This window comes from Prinia subflava, chromosome 5, assembly GCF_021018805.1.
Source record: "Prinia subflava isolate CZ2003 ecotype Zambia chromosome 5, Cam_Psub_1.2, whole genome shotgun sequence".
Taxonomy (NCBI): domain Eukaryota; kingdom Metazoa; phylum Chordata; class Aves; order Passeriformes; family Cisticolidae; genus Prinia; species Prinia subflava.
This window is the reverse complement of record NC_086251.1, coordinates 43361633-43378675: the sequence shown is the minus strand read 5'-3', so window position 1 is coordinate 43378675 and position 17043 is coordinate 43361633. Positions and strand designations below refer to the sequence as shown.

The 17043-nt window shown below is 40.7% G+C and overlaps 1 protein-coding gene across 1 annotated transcript in view; it reads right to left on the bottom strand.

Annotated features, from left to right (window-relative positions):
- Positions 1-12756, bottom strand: part of TSHR (thyroid stimulating hormone receptor) — a 48497-nt gene extending 35741 nt beyond the window's left edge. The window contains exons 1-2 of the mRNA XM_063399107.1: positions 12148-12756; positions 1891-1962 (exon numbers count right to left, since the gene is read on the bottom strand). Coding sequence (XP_063255177.1) covers positions 1891-1962; positions 12148-12317 — 242 coding nt within the window. The 5' untranslated portion in view covers positions 12318-12756. The remainder of the gene's footprint in view (positions 1-1890; positions 1963-12147) is intronic.
- Positions 12757-17043: the final 4287 nt, after the last annotated feature.

Here is a 17043-nt window from a genome sequence, read left to right as displayed (position 1 = left end):
GGGAGAGGCAAATGAGACATGTGGTACATTAGAGGCCAGGACATACACATAGATGTTGTACTTAAAACCCAGGTACTGATTCCTTAACCTGAAGTTTATATCAAGAAGGTGGGTGTTCGTGTTTTGTGGTAGTAGTAATGCTGTAAGAAATATCCAGATGGGCACTGGCACTATTCAAATTTAAACTGCCAGTTGCAGCTTTTGGAGCCAAAGAAGGGCTGACATCCTTTTATACTGAATCAACTCTGTTCTAAACTAAGTTTATGCTTTTTATGTATTATACTGTACATCATGTGAAGGATATTCCTTCCTCTCCAAAAATCCTTCAAACAATACACCATCTATCTGATTAAACTGAGATGGTAAATGAAGCTGCAGATATCAAAGAACAATTACTTATAAGAATTTTAGAAGGGCTTTATTTCAATATATCTGAATGAAACTATAAAATATAATAGGCAGACCATGTTCCCCCAGAGTCTTTTTTCATGAATTCTTAAATAGTAATCCTCAGCTTTTCAGTCAAAGCTCATATAGAATTGAGACTTGCAAGGAACATCAAGGGTGCAAGAAGAAGAATTCCTGTTGCTACCTTAGTAATAAAAAGCTGAACAAGAAAAAAAAATGGACCTGTTCCTGACTGAGGTGGCTTACCTAGTTTACAGTGGCCACAGATTGAGTTACAGTCCTATGCACTCTGGTTGGATCTGAGCAGATTGTGGACTAGAGCCCTCCTGAAGTGTCTTCTAAATTGCACAGCTCTGATTCTGGGGAGTGAATTGTGAGGTGGCAGAGAAATTCCCTGCATCAAACAGGCAGGCACAGGATCACAGATGCTGGGCCAGCAGCAAAGAACAAAGGGGAGACAACTTTTTGTCAAGAGTGCTGACATCAACAAGTGGTACAGTGCAAGGGCAAGCTGTTGAGGAATCCGCTCAGCGCAGGTAGCTCGGATTGCAGCTGCAGGTTGAGCCCTGGGTGGGAGCAGCCAGGGGCCGTGAACTGCAGACCCTTTGTGTAACAAAGATCATGGGGATCTGTGATGCAACCCGGTGAGAGACACACTCAGAAACACAGCAGGAGCCAATGACCACTGACTTTGGGGCACTTAAGTTGTGAGAGTGTAAAGCCCCGAGGATTCCTTTGTTCGGGGTCCCTCCATGGAGGCACCAAACCCGGGATATTTTGTTATTTAGTTACTGAATCGAGATTAAACTATTAAAAGATCTGGACATCTGAGACTTTGCTGTGGGAAATGTGGGGTCGAGCTGGTAATGGTGAGGACGTGACTCTCAGAATGGCTCCTGGATGGTGGGACAGGGAAGCTCCCTTAACATAGCCACCTTCAACAGGACAAAGTAGACAAAGCTGGTTCTGCTTTTGTGGACTGTATCCATGCATATGTTTGCACCCAAAGGAATTGACACAATGGAAGTCTCTCTCAATCACACAAATATTAATGTTTTGGTGAAAGTCCATCTCTAGCCTAGAAATGCCCCTGGTCTCCAAGGAGATATGCTACAATTCAGGCTGGCAGCTGGAAACAAATTTTTAGCCAGGACCGGCAATTGAATATGTTAATCTGCTACCAGTGAAATTATTTCCTATGATTTGCAAACTAAAAAAATGTTTTTTAGCTTTATCACATGGATTTTAGTAAAGGAGGAGTGGTTTTGTTCACAAATGCTCAGAATACCTTCCTGTAACTGGTTCAGGTTATAAACAATAGAATTATTACCTTCAGTTCCAAAATGTAAGTGGTGAGGTAGCAAAGGTACACAAATATTTTCATTTCATAAGTTTTTATACACAAAGACAGAATTTTGGAGAATGAGAGTAATTTTAAACAAAAATACACAAGAATAGTATCAGAAACTGAACAGAACTTACATCCTAGAGATGTTGGGGAGATTGGAAAAAGCATCACTTGGAATTTTTTGTAGATGAGTCTCCAAAAACCTCCTAGAGAAACAAAAGTTTGGCAGTTAATATCCTTTGGTAAGTACAATTTAATGTTAAAAAATTCTGCACAGCTTCAGCTCTGCTCCAATATTTTTGTTCTTATCTTGCCTTTTCTCCGTGTTGCCATCTTTGCCTCATTTCTATTCCTGTTTCATTATGTGGTTTGTTTTGCTTGGTGTGCTCCATCAATCTAAATTGCAACTTTCTGCATTATCCCTCCCGAGAACTCAGCAGTCAGTGGTGATGATGAACCTTCCAAAACTCCAGAGCACAACCAGCAAAACAATTTGCCCATTGAAGTTAATGAAGTACTAAGAGAACTCTTCTAATCATTTCAGGCTCCACAAAGATATTCCATCCCTCATTCTGAGCAAGAAATTCAGGTATGTCAGCCAAAATTGAATTAGAGCAATTGCATATTACCTCTACAGGATTCTCCATTTTCTTTGTAATATATACTGCATTCTTCCTCCCCAGACATTTGATGCAGGGGTGGCATGTTCCTTACCCAACTGCAGGAGATTTCAGAAAAACACACAATACTTAAGGGAGATACTTATCAACAGCCAAGGTCTTAACAGAATCAATCTCCAGCAGACTCACTCCTCTAAGAAAGGAGGAAATGCTTTTGAAAATCAGCCTATCATAGCTATTAAACTTACAGTTACAACATGTTGTTATTAATCCTTGGTTTTCCAATACAGTTTGGGAATACACTTAGAGAATAGCTAGTCAATTAATAGTTTGAAGAATAATCAAGAACAAATGATGAACTTTTCCCCTAGCTGCTGTTTAACAACAATTAAAGAAAAAAGAAATAAACAAGTTAGGATGATCTCCTGGTTCTGTTTTGTTTCATAACGCCAAATATCTGATTACTATAATTCTATTTGATTTACATAGCCAAATATATATTATCATGAGATTTATCAAGCTTCTGGAGCTTGCATACAAGAAATAATACTATAGAAATACAGTTTAATAATAATAATACATTTAGAAATTCTTAAAGATTTTTTAAAGTATAAATTAAGAGAATGTACATTCCTATAATCCCAAGGGAAGAATCTACTCCCGCAGTCTACCTTCTCTACTCCATATACTTGTTATAAGAATGAGTAAAGACTTCTACTTTTCCAGCAGTGGGTAGATGTTTCTTCTGACCTCAATACATTTGGCTCCAAAGAAGCCCCCAAGAACAGCACTATCAATTGGTCCAGAAGTTATGCCATATAGATGTTATTTTAACATCCACAGCAGTATCAGAAATATTACTTCAATAAGATACATTAGGGAAGTAAATATATATTTTACATAGTTGCCTCTTCATTTTAAAAGAATTTTTAAATGCACATCTACAAAACACAATAAGTAAATACGCACCGCCCAGAGAATTTCAGATTGAAATGATATGATTTGAATCATATCAACAAAAGCTTTACATATTTTAATGAACTATTCTCCACCAATTCAGGATGAAAAAATGACCATATCTCTATATGAAACAGAGCTTGTCAATTTGGAACAAAGTAAAAAAATTAACATCCTAATTTCATTTTTCTGAGAAAATTGAAACAAGTAATGACCTTCAACTTTTATATAGGAGAAATAAACATGACAACAAAGTAATGGCTAAGCAAACAGCTCTGGACATAATTTCTAGGTTTTTTATATCCAATTAAATCCAACATAAACAAAAATATATATTTTTAATTATTCTGAAATAAATGCATTGTAGTCTTTCAGTGGTGCAAAAATAGCTATTAAAAGGCATTTCACATAGTGAAATCTGTGCTGAGCTTACCAGAAGCTGATTACCACCTAGTGTCCAGTGCTAGCAATACCAATGTGGTAGGAATGTGGGAAAGATTCACACAGCAAAGGAGCTCTGAAAGTAGGGAATCACTTCTGAATATGCAAGACTACATAGCTGCTTTCCTACAACTAGCAGTCCAACACAATAACAGAAAGTGTCCCTCAAAACTGGCCCAGCCCTAAGAAATTAAAGAAATACTAGCTTCTTTCAAAATAAAATTGTACAGGTCAGTGTTTGGGACAAGTAGGTACTGAAAGTAAGCTCTTATTGCTAATGTATTGTCTTCCTACAAACTGAGGTACATATGGACACTGTCAGACTGACAGGCAAGAATTTAGGTTGGTTACTTGCTAATTTATAGCAAACAGAAAACACCAAGCCACAATGTTGGAGCTTATCCTTGCTCAGTTCGTCATCACGCAGTGCTTCTGACTGGATTTGAGTAAAAAAAAGGCAAAGCAAGGATCCCATCCTCAGTCAGTTTTCAGATGACACCAAGATGGGCAGGAGTGTTGATCTGCTGGAGGGTAGGAAGGCTCTATCGAGGGTCCTGGACAGGCTGGAATGATGGGCCAAGGCAACTGTATGAGGTTCAACAAAGCAAAGTGCCAGCTTGTTGTGTCCCCTCCCAACTCCTTGTGCACCTCCAGCCTGGTGAGGTGATATGAGAAGCAGAAAAGGCTGTGACTCTCTAAGCACTGCCCGACAATAACTAATACATCCCCGAATTACCAACTCTTGTCCCAGCACAAATACAAATCCAATCCAATCCATAGCACCGTATTTAGTACTATGAAGAAAATTAATTCTATTCCAACCAGAATCAGGCGACTTTTCTGCAGTGTTTTTGTTTGTTTCATTTGCTCGCTGACCTCTTAAGTCCTTCACCTGGCAGCACAGCCTGAGGAAGTGGAGCATTACCTGGAGTAGAGGATAGGCTGAAGAAGCACTGAAGTGTACTGGACATACAGCAGTCTGTGAGACCAGATGTGTTGCACCTAAGGCCAATGAAGGGGCGCTGGCTGATAGTGTTCTGAGACTGCCCTATAATCTTTGAAATATCATGGTGATCAAGGGAGGTTATATCTGAGAAAGAAAAGCAGCATGCATGTCTTCTGGTGAGGCAAAAAGGGGGATCTGAGGAAACACAGGCTAGTAGCTGCTATTTAGTTATTTTTTGTGTGCAAGTAATTTTATACATTTGAATGTCTTTTTGTAGATGCTATGTACACAATCAGAGGCAAAAAAACCCCACATTTATTTTCATCTGAATTTCTGTCTTAATAATTCCTAACATTCAGTTTGACTTTTTGACCTCTGCTGAGCAGCTGGCAGCAACTATGGGCACTTAGTGGTTCTCTGATCAAATGCAATAGTAGCCAGCAATTATACCCTATTCTTACTCTCTTTCCCTGTAGGAATTGAGCCTCTTCAGATTCTGAAATTCCATGGTCTTGTTTGAACTTTCCTTGCAGCAATTTATAGGCTTTTAGTTCAATATTTCAGAAACACAGCTCTTTTCTATTGTAGTTAGAGTACATTTTATTGCAGGCCAATATAAAAGTTTAAAGTTCAGGGTAAAAGTCACAGCACTGATTTTAAGTCAAAATCAAAATGAAGTTAAAAAGTAATGAAATAGGTACGTCTGTGATCACAATAAAAGAAAATATATGAGGCTGTAGTGTTTTAATATGGCAATCGGGTGAAGTCCCAGGTGACTGGAAAGGGGGAAGCATTGTATCCATCTTTTAAAAGGGTAGAAAGGAGGACTGTGGTAACTATTGACCTGTCAATCTCATCTCTGTTGCTGGGAAGATCCTCCCAGAAGCTATGCTAAGGCACATGGAAGCCAGGGAGGCAATTTGAGACAATCAGCACAGCTTCACCAAGGGCAAGTCCTGTCTGACCAACCCAGTGGCCTTCTCTGAATGGAGTGACTACATCAGGAGGCAAGGGAAAGGCTACAGATGTCATTTGCCTGGACTTCTGTAAAGTGTTAGACACAGTGCCCCACAATATGGTTCTCTCTAAATTGGAGAGAGATGGATTTGATTAATGGAATGTTAGATAAGAAATTGGCTGAATATTCAGAGCTTTGTGGTCAATGGCTCAGTGTCTAGATGGAGAACAGTGGAAAGTGTTGTGTCTAGTAGTGGGCAAATACACAAGTCTTGTGCCCAGCAGAGAATAGTATTTTCATCAATTAGATAAACAGTTGGGTCAAGTGAACCTTCAACAAATTTGTTGATGACATGAAGGTTAGTGGTGCAGTTGATACACCTGAAGGATGGAATGTCATCCAGAAAGACCTGGACAAGCTCATGGAAATCTCATGTAGTTCAACAAGACCAAATGCAAGGTGCTGCACCTGGGTCAGGGCAACCCTTGGTATCATCACAGCCCGGGGACGAACAGATCAGAGCAGTCCTGCTGAGAAGGGCTTGGGGGTGCGGGTGGATGAGAGGCTGGACATGAGCCAGCAACGTGCACTTGGAGGCTGGAGAGCCAACGGTATCCTGGGCTGCATGCAAAGCAGTGTGGGCAGCAGGGCAAGGGAGGGGATTCTGCCCCTCTGCTCTAGCGAGACCCCACCTGGAGAACTGCATCCAGCTCCGGAGTACTGAGCACAGGAAAGATGTGGACCTGCTGGTGTGGGCTCAGTGGAGGGCCATGAAGATGATCAAAGAGCTGGAACCCCTTTCTATGAGGAAATGCTGAAAAAGCTGGGCATTTTAAGCCTGCAGAAGAGAAGGCTCCAGAGATGCTTTGTTGCAGCCTTCCAGTGGTTAAAGAGGACTTCTAACAAAGTTGGGGATACACTTTTTGGCAGTCCCTGTTGCAATAAGGCAGGGTATGATGATTCTAAACTAAAAGAGGTCAATTCAGACTAGATGTAAAGAAGACATTTTTCCAGTGACCATGGTGAAACCCAGGCACAAATTGCTCATAAAGGTGGTAGATAAATCATCTCTGGAAGCATTCAAGGTCAGGCTTGATAGTACTCTGACCAACCTGATCTAGTTGAAGATGTCCCTGCTCCTTGGAAAGGCAGTTGGACTAGATGTTCTTCAAAGGTACATTCTAACCCAAAGATTGTATGATTCTATGCTAAATTAGAATTATAATATTAGGTTAATTATTAATTGAATTATAATATTAGGTTTCATTTCAATTACCTTTATGGGCTTTTCAGCCTCTTTATTTATGTATCTACTTATTTGTGAGAAAAAAAATAACTCAAACTTTTCCTGTTGAGTGAGCCAACCTTTCTTCATAAAGAGTGCCACTTAAAATGCCTTTTTCTTTAGATCCAGACAGATCACACTCACTGGCTGGAGTTCAAGAGAGAACTAATCTTCTTTTAGTATGTGTCAGCCGCTCATTGCCTACATTTAGGCTTAAGTTGTAATGTTTACTGCAGCTGCTGTCATTGCTTCAACGTGAGTTCATAGCATTGCACTTTGCAAAATCCTGGGTATCATTTCCCATTGACTTGGGTAAGGTATCAGGGCACTGACTGGATTGCACAATCTTGAATAAAATAGGAGCTCTTGACATAAAATAGCCTTTTGCAGATGGCTTTCTTCTCATTTTTTAGCAAAACAAGCTGCTTTTTCTACTCTCTAAATTTTGGCTACCACATAGTAGCCACCTAAGTGTGATTAACAAGCTGCTATGCTATTAGCAGCTTCACAATATATATTGTTGAATTTTTTGAGACTCTTTAATGTATATTCTGTGAACATGAGTACATGTAAGGGCTGAGTCCAGCAGAGCACAAAAGCATGTTTAAATTTGAGGTTTTGAGGAACTGAGACTGTATCTCATTTCCCTTATTCCTGTTTGGAAGATTAGCATTTCACAGTAGTCTCTCTGAACTGCATGTGGGAAGGTTCAGTCACACTTGGTGATGAAGGCAGATCATTTAGACATCTTTAAAACACTTCCTGAGACAGTCCAGTTTTCAAAATATAATCACCGTTTATAGACTGCTTTGAGGTTATGTAAACCCACGTTAAGGAAAGCATCAAACATTCCTTGATTTTGCAAATATAGAAACAGACTGTATGAGTCAGACTCATGAAAAGTTGCCTTCTTAACTGATATTAGCTATTTGCAAAAAAAAAAAATCTGTAAATTATTCTTTAGTAGTCTCATGGATTTTTTTTTCTTTGTTGGTAAAAGTTAAGCTTTTTCTTTCCTTTTACAGATGTATCAATAAACTCTGTTTCCCAATTCAAGACAAGGCTGTTGTGTGCTTCTGAAGTGTAATGGGTTGGAAATGTTATGTCAAAAGAAAACACTGTAATGAAACCTGACAATAGTGGCAATTCAAGATTCAGTGTAGTGTAACACTTACAGAATCAATCTGTTAAACCACTGTTGAAATCAATTCCAAAAATAAGAGTTTTTTAACTCTGGTATAAACTATTATTTTGCTATTATGATGATCAAAACTCATCATCTTCTGAAACAAGAAAATGACACAAATGAATTGCTACTGCCTTATTACCAGTGTCCTCTCTAAAAATGTGTGGTATTCTCATTGAGGTTAATTTCTTCACAGCATTTACAAAATAACTACTTGCAGTTGTTCTGCTTTCTGTTGAGCAAGCTACGTGTGCAGTTAAAAATTTCTGAAGTAATGCTCTCTTCTACCAGGAATGGCAACGGCTTTTTGGTTTGTGCTTGTACAGTTCCTAGCACTTGATGGGTTTCTGTGCCATGACATGGTAAATTTAAAAGTTCCAAATGTACAAGAAATATTACTGAAACAATAATTGATGAGGAAAAAATATTGTATTCAATGTTCACAAGATATTATTTTGGTCTTTAGTAGTTTCTCTGTTCCCTTAGTCCCCCATTCCTGTTCTTCATCTGCTCACTTTTAGTTGGCCTGTGCATGTACAGTAAAGCAGTGCAGAGTTTGTAAGTTACTTCCAGAACCCTTAGAACAGTGCTTCAACGCTTCAGCTTACCATTAGGATTATGAACAAATCCTTTCACTTTAACATTTCACTTTAACTGAGAAGATAATACATACTATTTTATCAACCTAGTGTATTGGACCTGCTGCATGTCAAATGCAGGATTGGTGTATGTTGATAGCAGGATTATAGAAGCAATACCATGCCTTTCTAAGCAAAGTTGTAGGTAAATACAATAACAAGCATCAGAATTGACAAGAAAGTATAGTTTTATGTAAAATATAGTATTTAGGAAACATTTTATGTTGCGGCCATGTACATAGAATTATTTAAATCATTACCTGAAAGACAATTGATAAAACAATTTCATGGATTTGGTAAGTATAATGGTGTTTGGTAAAAAAAAAAAAATTATTTTGAGAAGGTTCAAATCTGGCTTTGTCTTCAGAAATAGTCTTTTACAAATGAGAATAGCTAAATATTTTTTGGAAAATGAATTAATTGCAACTCAAACATTATTTCAATATGTGTAGCCATTCTATATTACTTACAAAATACACAGAATATATGGACATTAATCAAAAGGCAGTATCCTACCTATGGCAAATATACTAGAGCAAATGTAGAACTGTAGAAATGTAGAATATAATCATAGGTTAATGTAAAGATCATATTCTTGAAAACTGTACTGGTTTTGTGTCTATTTATATACCAGTTCCAGTCCTTATATACCAGTCCTTGCCTAACATCCTCTTGTTCAATTTCAATTAAATTTGATTATGATGATATGAAAATAGCACCTGGGTACAGGATAGAAACCTTATTAACATGGGATGGGAAGGGAAGGGAAGGGAAGGGAAGGGAAGGGAAGGGAAGGGAAGGGAAGGGAAGGGAAGGGAAGGGAAGGGAAGGGAAGGGAAGGGAAGGGAAGGGAAGGGAAGGGAAGGGAAGGGAAGGGAAGGGAAGGGAAGGGAAGGGAAGGGAAGGGAAGGGAAGGGAAGGGAAGGGAGAGATTAAGTTATTTTAGTAAGTGAATGCAGGAGATGTAATGCACACTGAATAAGAAGCAAAACTTTATTAGTTTTATTGTCAAAAGAAAAATAATTTAAAGCAACTATAAATAGATTTATGAAATGAAAAGAATTGAGAAGTGCATTAAGCTGTTGCTGGGATAGTGATACCATCTGAATATGTCATCATAATGATGCCAAGAAGCGTATTATAATAATTTGATAATTATGATGCAATTATATCTTTGGAAAAATGTTCAGTACAGTGGGGTTTTGGTGACCTGTATGTGTACTTAAACGAAAAAAAACATCTTTTACTGAAAAAAGGACATCTCCAAGATCAGTATCTGTGCATGAAGGCATTCTGGATAAGCACCTGCATTAACTATATTTGGATAACTAAGTTTAAAATAAACATAATTTTCTGGCTTAAGTTCATGTCACTTTTCCACCAAATAGTTAGAAATAAGCATTTATTGGAATTTCTTATAAGCATTTTTTAAAAAAAGGTTTGCCCCATTCTCTTAAAGTAGGGTAGGGAAAAGAGAACAGTTCTGACTGAATAATCAGAATGAAACTTTAATTGGAGTTTCAAGATCCTGAGCACTGAAAAGAACTCATCATCTCCAAAAGCTGGCAAAGTGTTCCTAGACTCACCAGGCTCTTAGTTCTACAAACCTTACAAAACTGAATAGCCACACAAAAAAGTTCTTAAACTGGCAATCTTAAGGTTCACGTTACCACCATGAAGCAGAATTACTTTGTCTAAAGTAACAAACTTGCTGCATTTAGGGAAAATTGTAGAGTTTCAACATAAAATATGCAGATATGTACACTCTAATAGGTGGACATGATTAACTTTCACCCCAAATAAACAGAAAAATATTTCTAAGGTTTTTTTTTAATTACTTTTCTCATGGAAATAGGATCTTCATGAGGTGTTTTTGTCTTTTCAAAACAATGGTTTATTTTACAGCCCCCACTACTACAGGTGTTTAAAACACCAGAATTCCAGTGGCCAAAGTGCTTTATTTGCAGAGCTGTATGTGGAGAGGTACTTCTCAGCCACGAAACCAGCATATTTCAAGGAAAGTATCAAATTTCATTATGTGACCACATTGTTTCTATTAACTGTTTTGAATGCCTGTACAAAGGCATTTTCTCCTATAAACTGAAACTGCTATATTTTCTAACTTGTCAGGGTAGATTTCAAAGAACATACTACTTGGTACCTGTTGTAACATTTCTGCAATTTCAACCTAAATAAACTGTGTATATGAAAGTATAATAACAAAAATCTTGTGTAATTTAAAATCTTATTAACCAAAATACTGCAGTCTAACCATCAAAAAATTAAAGCAAAAATAATGAAAATTACCCTCTTTTTTTTTTTTTTCTTCCTAGGCAAGTGACCAATTTAAGCTTTTACTTTCATTGTTAAAAAATCTGAGAAGTATTCAAATAAGTTCAAATACTTTAATGGTTCTTATTTATATAAAGTCCTGAGAATCACTATCAAGATATAAACCAATCTGTTACTGTTTTACCTTGCAATTAAATCGTTTCACTTCATTTACTTTATCAGAAAGTAATCTATATTGACAAAAGAAACTTCCCATAAGAGACTATAAAACTTTTGTACTTCAAGAAATAAAGTAAAAGCCAGGAGTGATTCATCTGCTCAGTTTTAGCTGACAGGTGCCATTTCAGCCTCACTACAGTATTTAACTGACAGATATGATCTGTCATATCTGTCTAAAGATGAGCACCTTTACAACAAGATGCTCATCTGGATTGGCAGCAGGAACCCAGACAAGATCTTCTACTGTGCTTATAACATACCAAACACCTAGGCTGAGGTACCTGAATTACCCTATCACTTTGGCAAGCTCTAAATTTGCTGGTTTATCCCATACTCCACATTTTCATCTGAAGTATTGGATTCTCAATTCCCATGGATTTTTTTTATTCCTCGGCTTTGACAAAGAAGCTGAAAATGCACAGAGGATTTTGTGGAACTCTTTGTGAGGTGACACATCCAATTCCTATTAGTTTTTAATCACAAAATTGTGTTTGATCTACTTTTCCTTCCCCTCACCCTCCAAGCAGTTGCCACATAGAATCCAGCCTACTGCTCACTTTGTCCACAAACAGCCCTGTTACTTATTTCCCCATATTTTACACAGAACTCTTAAGATGCAATGAACCGTCTCTTCATAGCTCTTTAAGATTTGAGAGTCACTTTTCCTACCTCCTCCTGCCACACGCAGAGTCTGCACCCTGCCGTTCCCGCTATCCCGGACCGCCCAGGTAATCTGCAGCACTTCTGCCCTCTCATCGCTTCCTCATCTCATGGGACATTAGCTCATCTCCTGCCTACAAAGTATGAATGCTCACAGGCGGCTTCCGTAAACCGCCCCAATATACTCACAGGGTCCGGGTGCCCTCCGGAAGGCTGGGGATAAAGTAGATGTCCCTGCAAGTGATTTTGTAGTCCTCCCAGTCAGAGCACTCGCAGAAGGCTGAAGGACACCTCTCAGTACCCTGGCTGCACAGCACCAGCACCAGCAGCAATTGGAAGGCTGCCGTGAGGCACAGCATCTTCCGCCGTCCGCTCCCGCTCTGCCCCTCGCTTCTCCGAGGAGACGAGGAGATCCCGGAGCTGCAGGGGCACAGCACGCTGCCCCGCCGGGAGAAGCTGCCGGGGAAAGGCGGCACCTGTGCTGGACAACGCCGCCTCCTCACTCAGCGGGGTCAGGAAAGGTCTCGGCGAGCCGTGCGCGCCCTCGCCATCGGGCAGGGTCCCTCTCCTCGCCCCGGCCCCGCGCCCATCCTGCCGGCCACCCTGGACCTGGTCCCCGCTCCTCCGCACCCCTCCCGCGGGGTCCCCCCGGGCTCTCCCCCGGCAGCGCCGTCCCCCGGCTCTCACCGCAGCTCTCCCGGGACCCCGCCGCTGCCCGCGCTCCGGCGGACCCGGGGCAGCCTTGAGGCGGCGGGGCCGCCTGCCGCGGGCGGCCGGCACCGCGCGGGGCGAGCGGGGCGAGCGCTCTGCCCTACCCAGCCCTGCCCGGCCCCGCTCCGCCCGGCCGCGGCGGGACCCCCGCCGGCAGCGGGACCGGCCCGACCAGCCCTTCTCAAAGGCAGCGGAGGAACGTCGGACCCCGAGCATTCCTCCTGGCATCTTAGCGGAAAGGAACAGGAGGAAGGGGGCTGAGTAAGAGTCATACTAAACCACTCGTGAAAGCAGTGAAATTAAAGCAGACCTTTACAACAAGCAAATATTCACTGACTGCAAGTTAGATATGCACTAAATGTAAAGCAGTTTAAAAAGCACTGAAAATTGAGTGATTTTGAAAATGACAGGCTAAAGCAAAAAGAGGAGAGAGTAGTATTTCCCACATTATCAGACAAGATAAAATCCATTCATCAAAGAAACTAAATGGGGGAAAATATAACCTTGACAGAAATAAAGTGGAATTATTGTCACCTGAAATAGAACACAGTACCTGAAATAGTACACAACAAGAGAAATGTCAACATAAATGTAATCTTCAGGGGAGGAAACTTGAAAATGTAACCTATGCACAGTATAAATTAGATTACCATATTCTTGGATAAGCAGTCCCCCCTGAGCTACATTAGAGTTATTCAAACGTTTTGAGTACAATAAATCAGATACTATTTTGATATAACTCTTTTAAAGTACTTTAAGTCAGTTCACCGGTATGTGTTTCCTAAATGTAATGAATCTCCTCAATACATCTTTTTAAGGTAAGCAAGTGATACCACGGCCATAAAGAAATATAATATAAATCCTGATCTAATGGGCTCATGTTAAGCAGTTACATCTTGTGTGAGAAATCCCATCAGTTACACTTATCCCATTTAGAATGGGGTACCCTTCGCGGTGTCCCAGAGAGGGGACAAGCTGAAGCAGCCACAACAGTGTCCTACAGAATTTCACACTGCATTGCATGAATTCCCTTAGAAATATTGGCTGTCCTGTGCTCTGTTCAGTCACGTCCTTCTGACACACTGCTCACATCTGTAACTCACCTGCAGCCCTAAGAGCCACCACTCATCACCACTGCTTGGTGTCTGTACCAACTTGACTAAATAACAACAAAGCCACAGGCAGATCACTGAATTTCAAGGCAAATGAACAAGAGAGATACACACTCCACAGAGGCACAGATGAGACAGAAGTTGTGATTCCGTCTTGCCAAGTCAGGTGTGGGGCTCTGTAACTGTTCACCCCTTGGGTCAGTGCTAAGGGAGATGACTCCAGCATGGCATAAGCCAGACTGGCTTGCTCAAGGCTGCTACCAAGGCGTTCAAGGTGGCCATCTCTCAGCAGTGGGATGATGTTCTTTCCCAGCCAAGAGCTAATGGCAAGTTTCATGAAGAAGAAAGCCACAAAGCAGTACAGGTTCTGGGAGTGGAAACACATCTACTTCTGTGCTGCTACTCCATCCAGTCCTGTCCCACCCATCTTGTCCTCTGTGGAAACTAGATGCACCATATCCTGTTTGGTTTAGCTGAGACTCAGCAACTACAACATTACCAATATTGCTATGATCTGCAAAACCTACGCTGTTGTCCAACACACTCAGGGTAATGTTGCCTGGCATTCATGAGGCATAGCCTGTCTTTGGTTTTCGGAACCACAGACACAATAAAAATTCTCATCCACCTACTGTATCTGTTGTGGGAGACAACTGGATTATTTCATCATAATTTGAGGTCTTATTGATCTCTGAGGGCAAATCACAAGAATGGGGTAATGGGGCAAGCTCAGGGCTCCTTAATGTGTGCTCCATTCAACCCTGCTGATCTTTCCCAGATCTGGAAACATCACCTCAGTGCCCATCCATACTGTAGGGAAGCTTTTGCCAGGATCTGTGGGACTTGCCTTCTTTTTTCTTCTCATGCTGTTGTGGTTTCCGTGGCCATAATTTTTAAAAATTAAATGCAGATATATCAGAGATCAAACAAACATAAAAGTTGAGTGGATTTAGGTTTGCCTTGGATCCTCTACCCAATGGGAATAATCAGCCACTTAAACTTCACCTAACATGTTACATTACAAAAATCATGCTATATCTGCCTACATTATCCTCTGGTTTTCTGCTTCTTACTGCCAAAGTAACAGCTTGTCCCAGGAACACTGTACACCTTATTAAAAAAGAGAAATGAAACTCTGCTCCTTTTGGCTTTGGCAAAGAAATATTTTGGTTGACACAGGCTGACACAAAAGCATACCAAACCATCTAGCAAAACAAATGTATAATCAAAGGAATTTCTGTTGTCTTTTGGACCTATCTCTTAGTTGTTGTGAGCTTATTCTACACCTGATTTCCAGGTGCAGTGGGTACAAGTTAAAGCTATTTCATCCAGCAAACAATATTGCCTGGCACTGTCCAGAGGCAGCTTTGTCAGCTCCAAGCAGTGTAAAATTCTCTTCCAGCTTAAATCTCTGTTTTATCACAACCAATTTTGATGACCTAGTACAACTCTGGGCACAACAGAGGAGTTCTTACTTCTCACAACATGACCTAGTTTACCAGAAAAGACCAGAGATGTGTATCCCATCTCTCTAATTACAGTGTTGCTGGAGTGAGCTGTAAGAGTATCTTGTATGTTCTCTCTGGCAGCCCACTTCTCTCCCACTTGCATTTCAACTTCAGAGTTACGTTTTATGTTTCACTGTGTATGGACAAAGCAAAGGAAAAACAGATTTATTGGTGGGAAGATAAGTAATCCCAAGATTTGAGTAATTTGATTAGGTTATCATAAATGAAATACTCACTTGTCTGGTGTACTTAACTAATAGGATAACCTGCATTAGCTACTCTGTCATAATTGTGTTTCAGATTCCTAAACAAGATGAAGGATAATTTGCTTCATTGCTCTTTGACTGAGAGCAAAGTATTTGAATTACCTTTCATTTATTAAGGAAAAGGAGCATGCATATAGATACTGGCATCAGAAGCTTTGGCATGGCAACAGCTCTGTGGCAGTGGTGACAGTCCAGAAAGTCTTAATTGAAGGAAAAGTATCCTCCAAGCTATTTCTAAGGGATCAAAAATGGAAACTATAAGAGATTGTACACTAAAAATGGCAAAGTTGACACAAAGATGTTCAGAACAGATTCTAAAATAAATAAGAACTGCTTAATATATGATTTCTGGGCTTGAGAGAAGCAAGGGACTCCAGTTGTTGAAGGCCTGATAGCCTTGAAGGAAACAGGACAGAACATGTACCTTCAGCCTGGGAAGAGCTCCAGGTCTGGATGCACCTCCTTCTGTGCTTCAAGACTTGGCTTGCACATTCTGAGCCAGGAACATCAACAGAGCTTGGGGAGAAAAATGACTGTTGCTAACCACGTGGTGTTTCCATGGCCACTGGCTTCGCTCAGGAAACTTACGCTCTAAGCAAGGTGATGTTTGCATTGTAGTTTCTAGCACATTTAAGGAATTTTCTGGTTACAAGTCTGCAACACTGTTCAGTTGTCTCCCTCCGTCAGGGTTCTGCCCTGGCCAACCTGCCCACCCCAGCACCATGTACCCCCTCTGACAGCTCGAGGGCTCTGGGTCAGCTCAGGCCTGAGCTATTCAAACACTGAACTCATGCTCAGCCTGATTCCCACAGCCCTGCCTTGCTGACTGATTTTCCTGCATTTACTGAGGACCAGTGTGGAAGGTAGCATTGTCTCCTGTCTTCTCTCCAGTCCTGTCTCCTTGACACCTTGGACCTACATTGTAGTTTTGTCTCCAGGTGTCTCTTGCTCCTCCTATCTGGACGCTGGCTCTATTTTCATTCCTTGCCTTGCTGTGACTTTCAATATCACCAACGCAGTCCCACTGAGATGCCACAGGACTGTGACACTCTCTGTGCTGTGGCCACGCTTGGCTCACAGCCTGCAGTCCCCAGCTAGAGCAGCCTGTCAGAGCTGAGAGCACGGATGGACCTGACTGCCGGAGCTGCTAGCCTTGCATTGCCATGCTCTGGCTTCTTCTAGACACAGGCTGAACTTCTTCTAGTTCCTGGTCCTTCTGTTCAACTTTTTCAAGAACAGGCCCAGTGATGGGGAAACGAAGAGCAAGCATATTTCTAAGTCTACAGATAACCCCAGGCTAGGGAGGTCTCTGAACTCTAGATGAGAATGTAAATTCTGCATAGAAGAACACAGGTAGCTACATGCAATAAGGCACACCCTGCATGGCAGAAATATGGGAATATGTTGCAACTATTCCATTTCATTTTGCATTTATAGAGTTGTCTGGAATACTTTATCATCAAGAAGTAGACAAACGGGATTATTCAC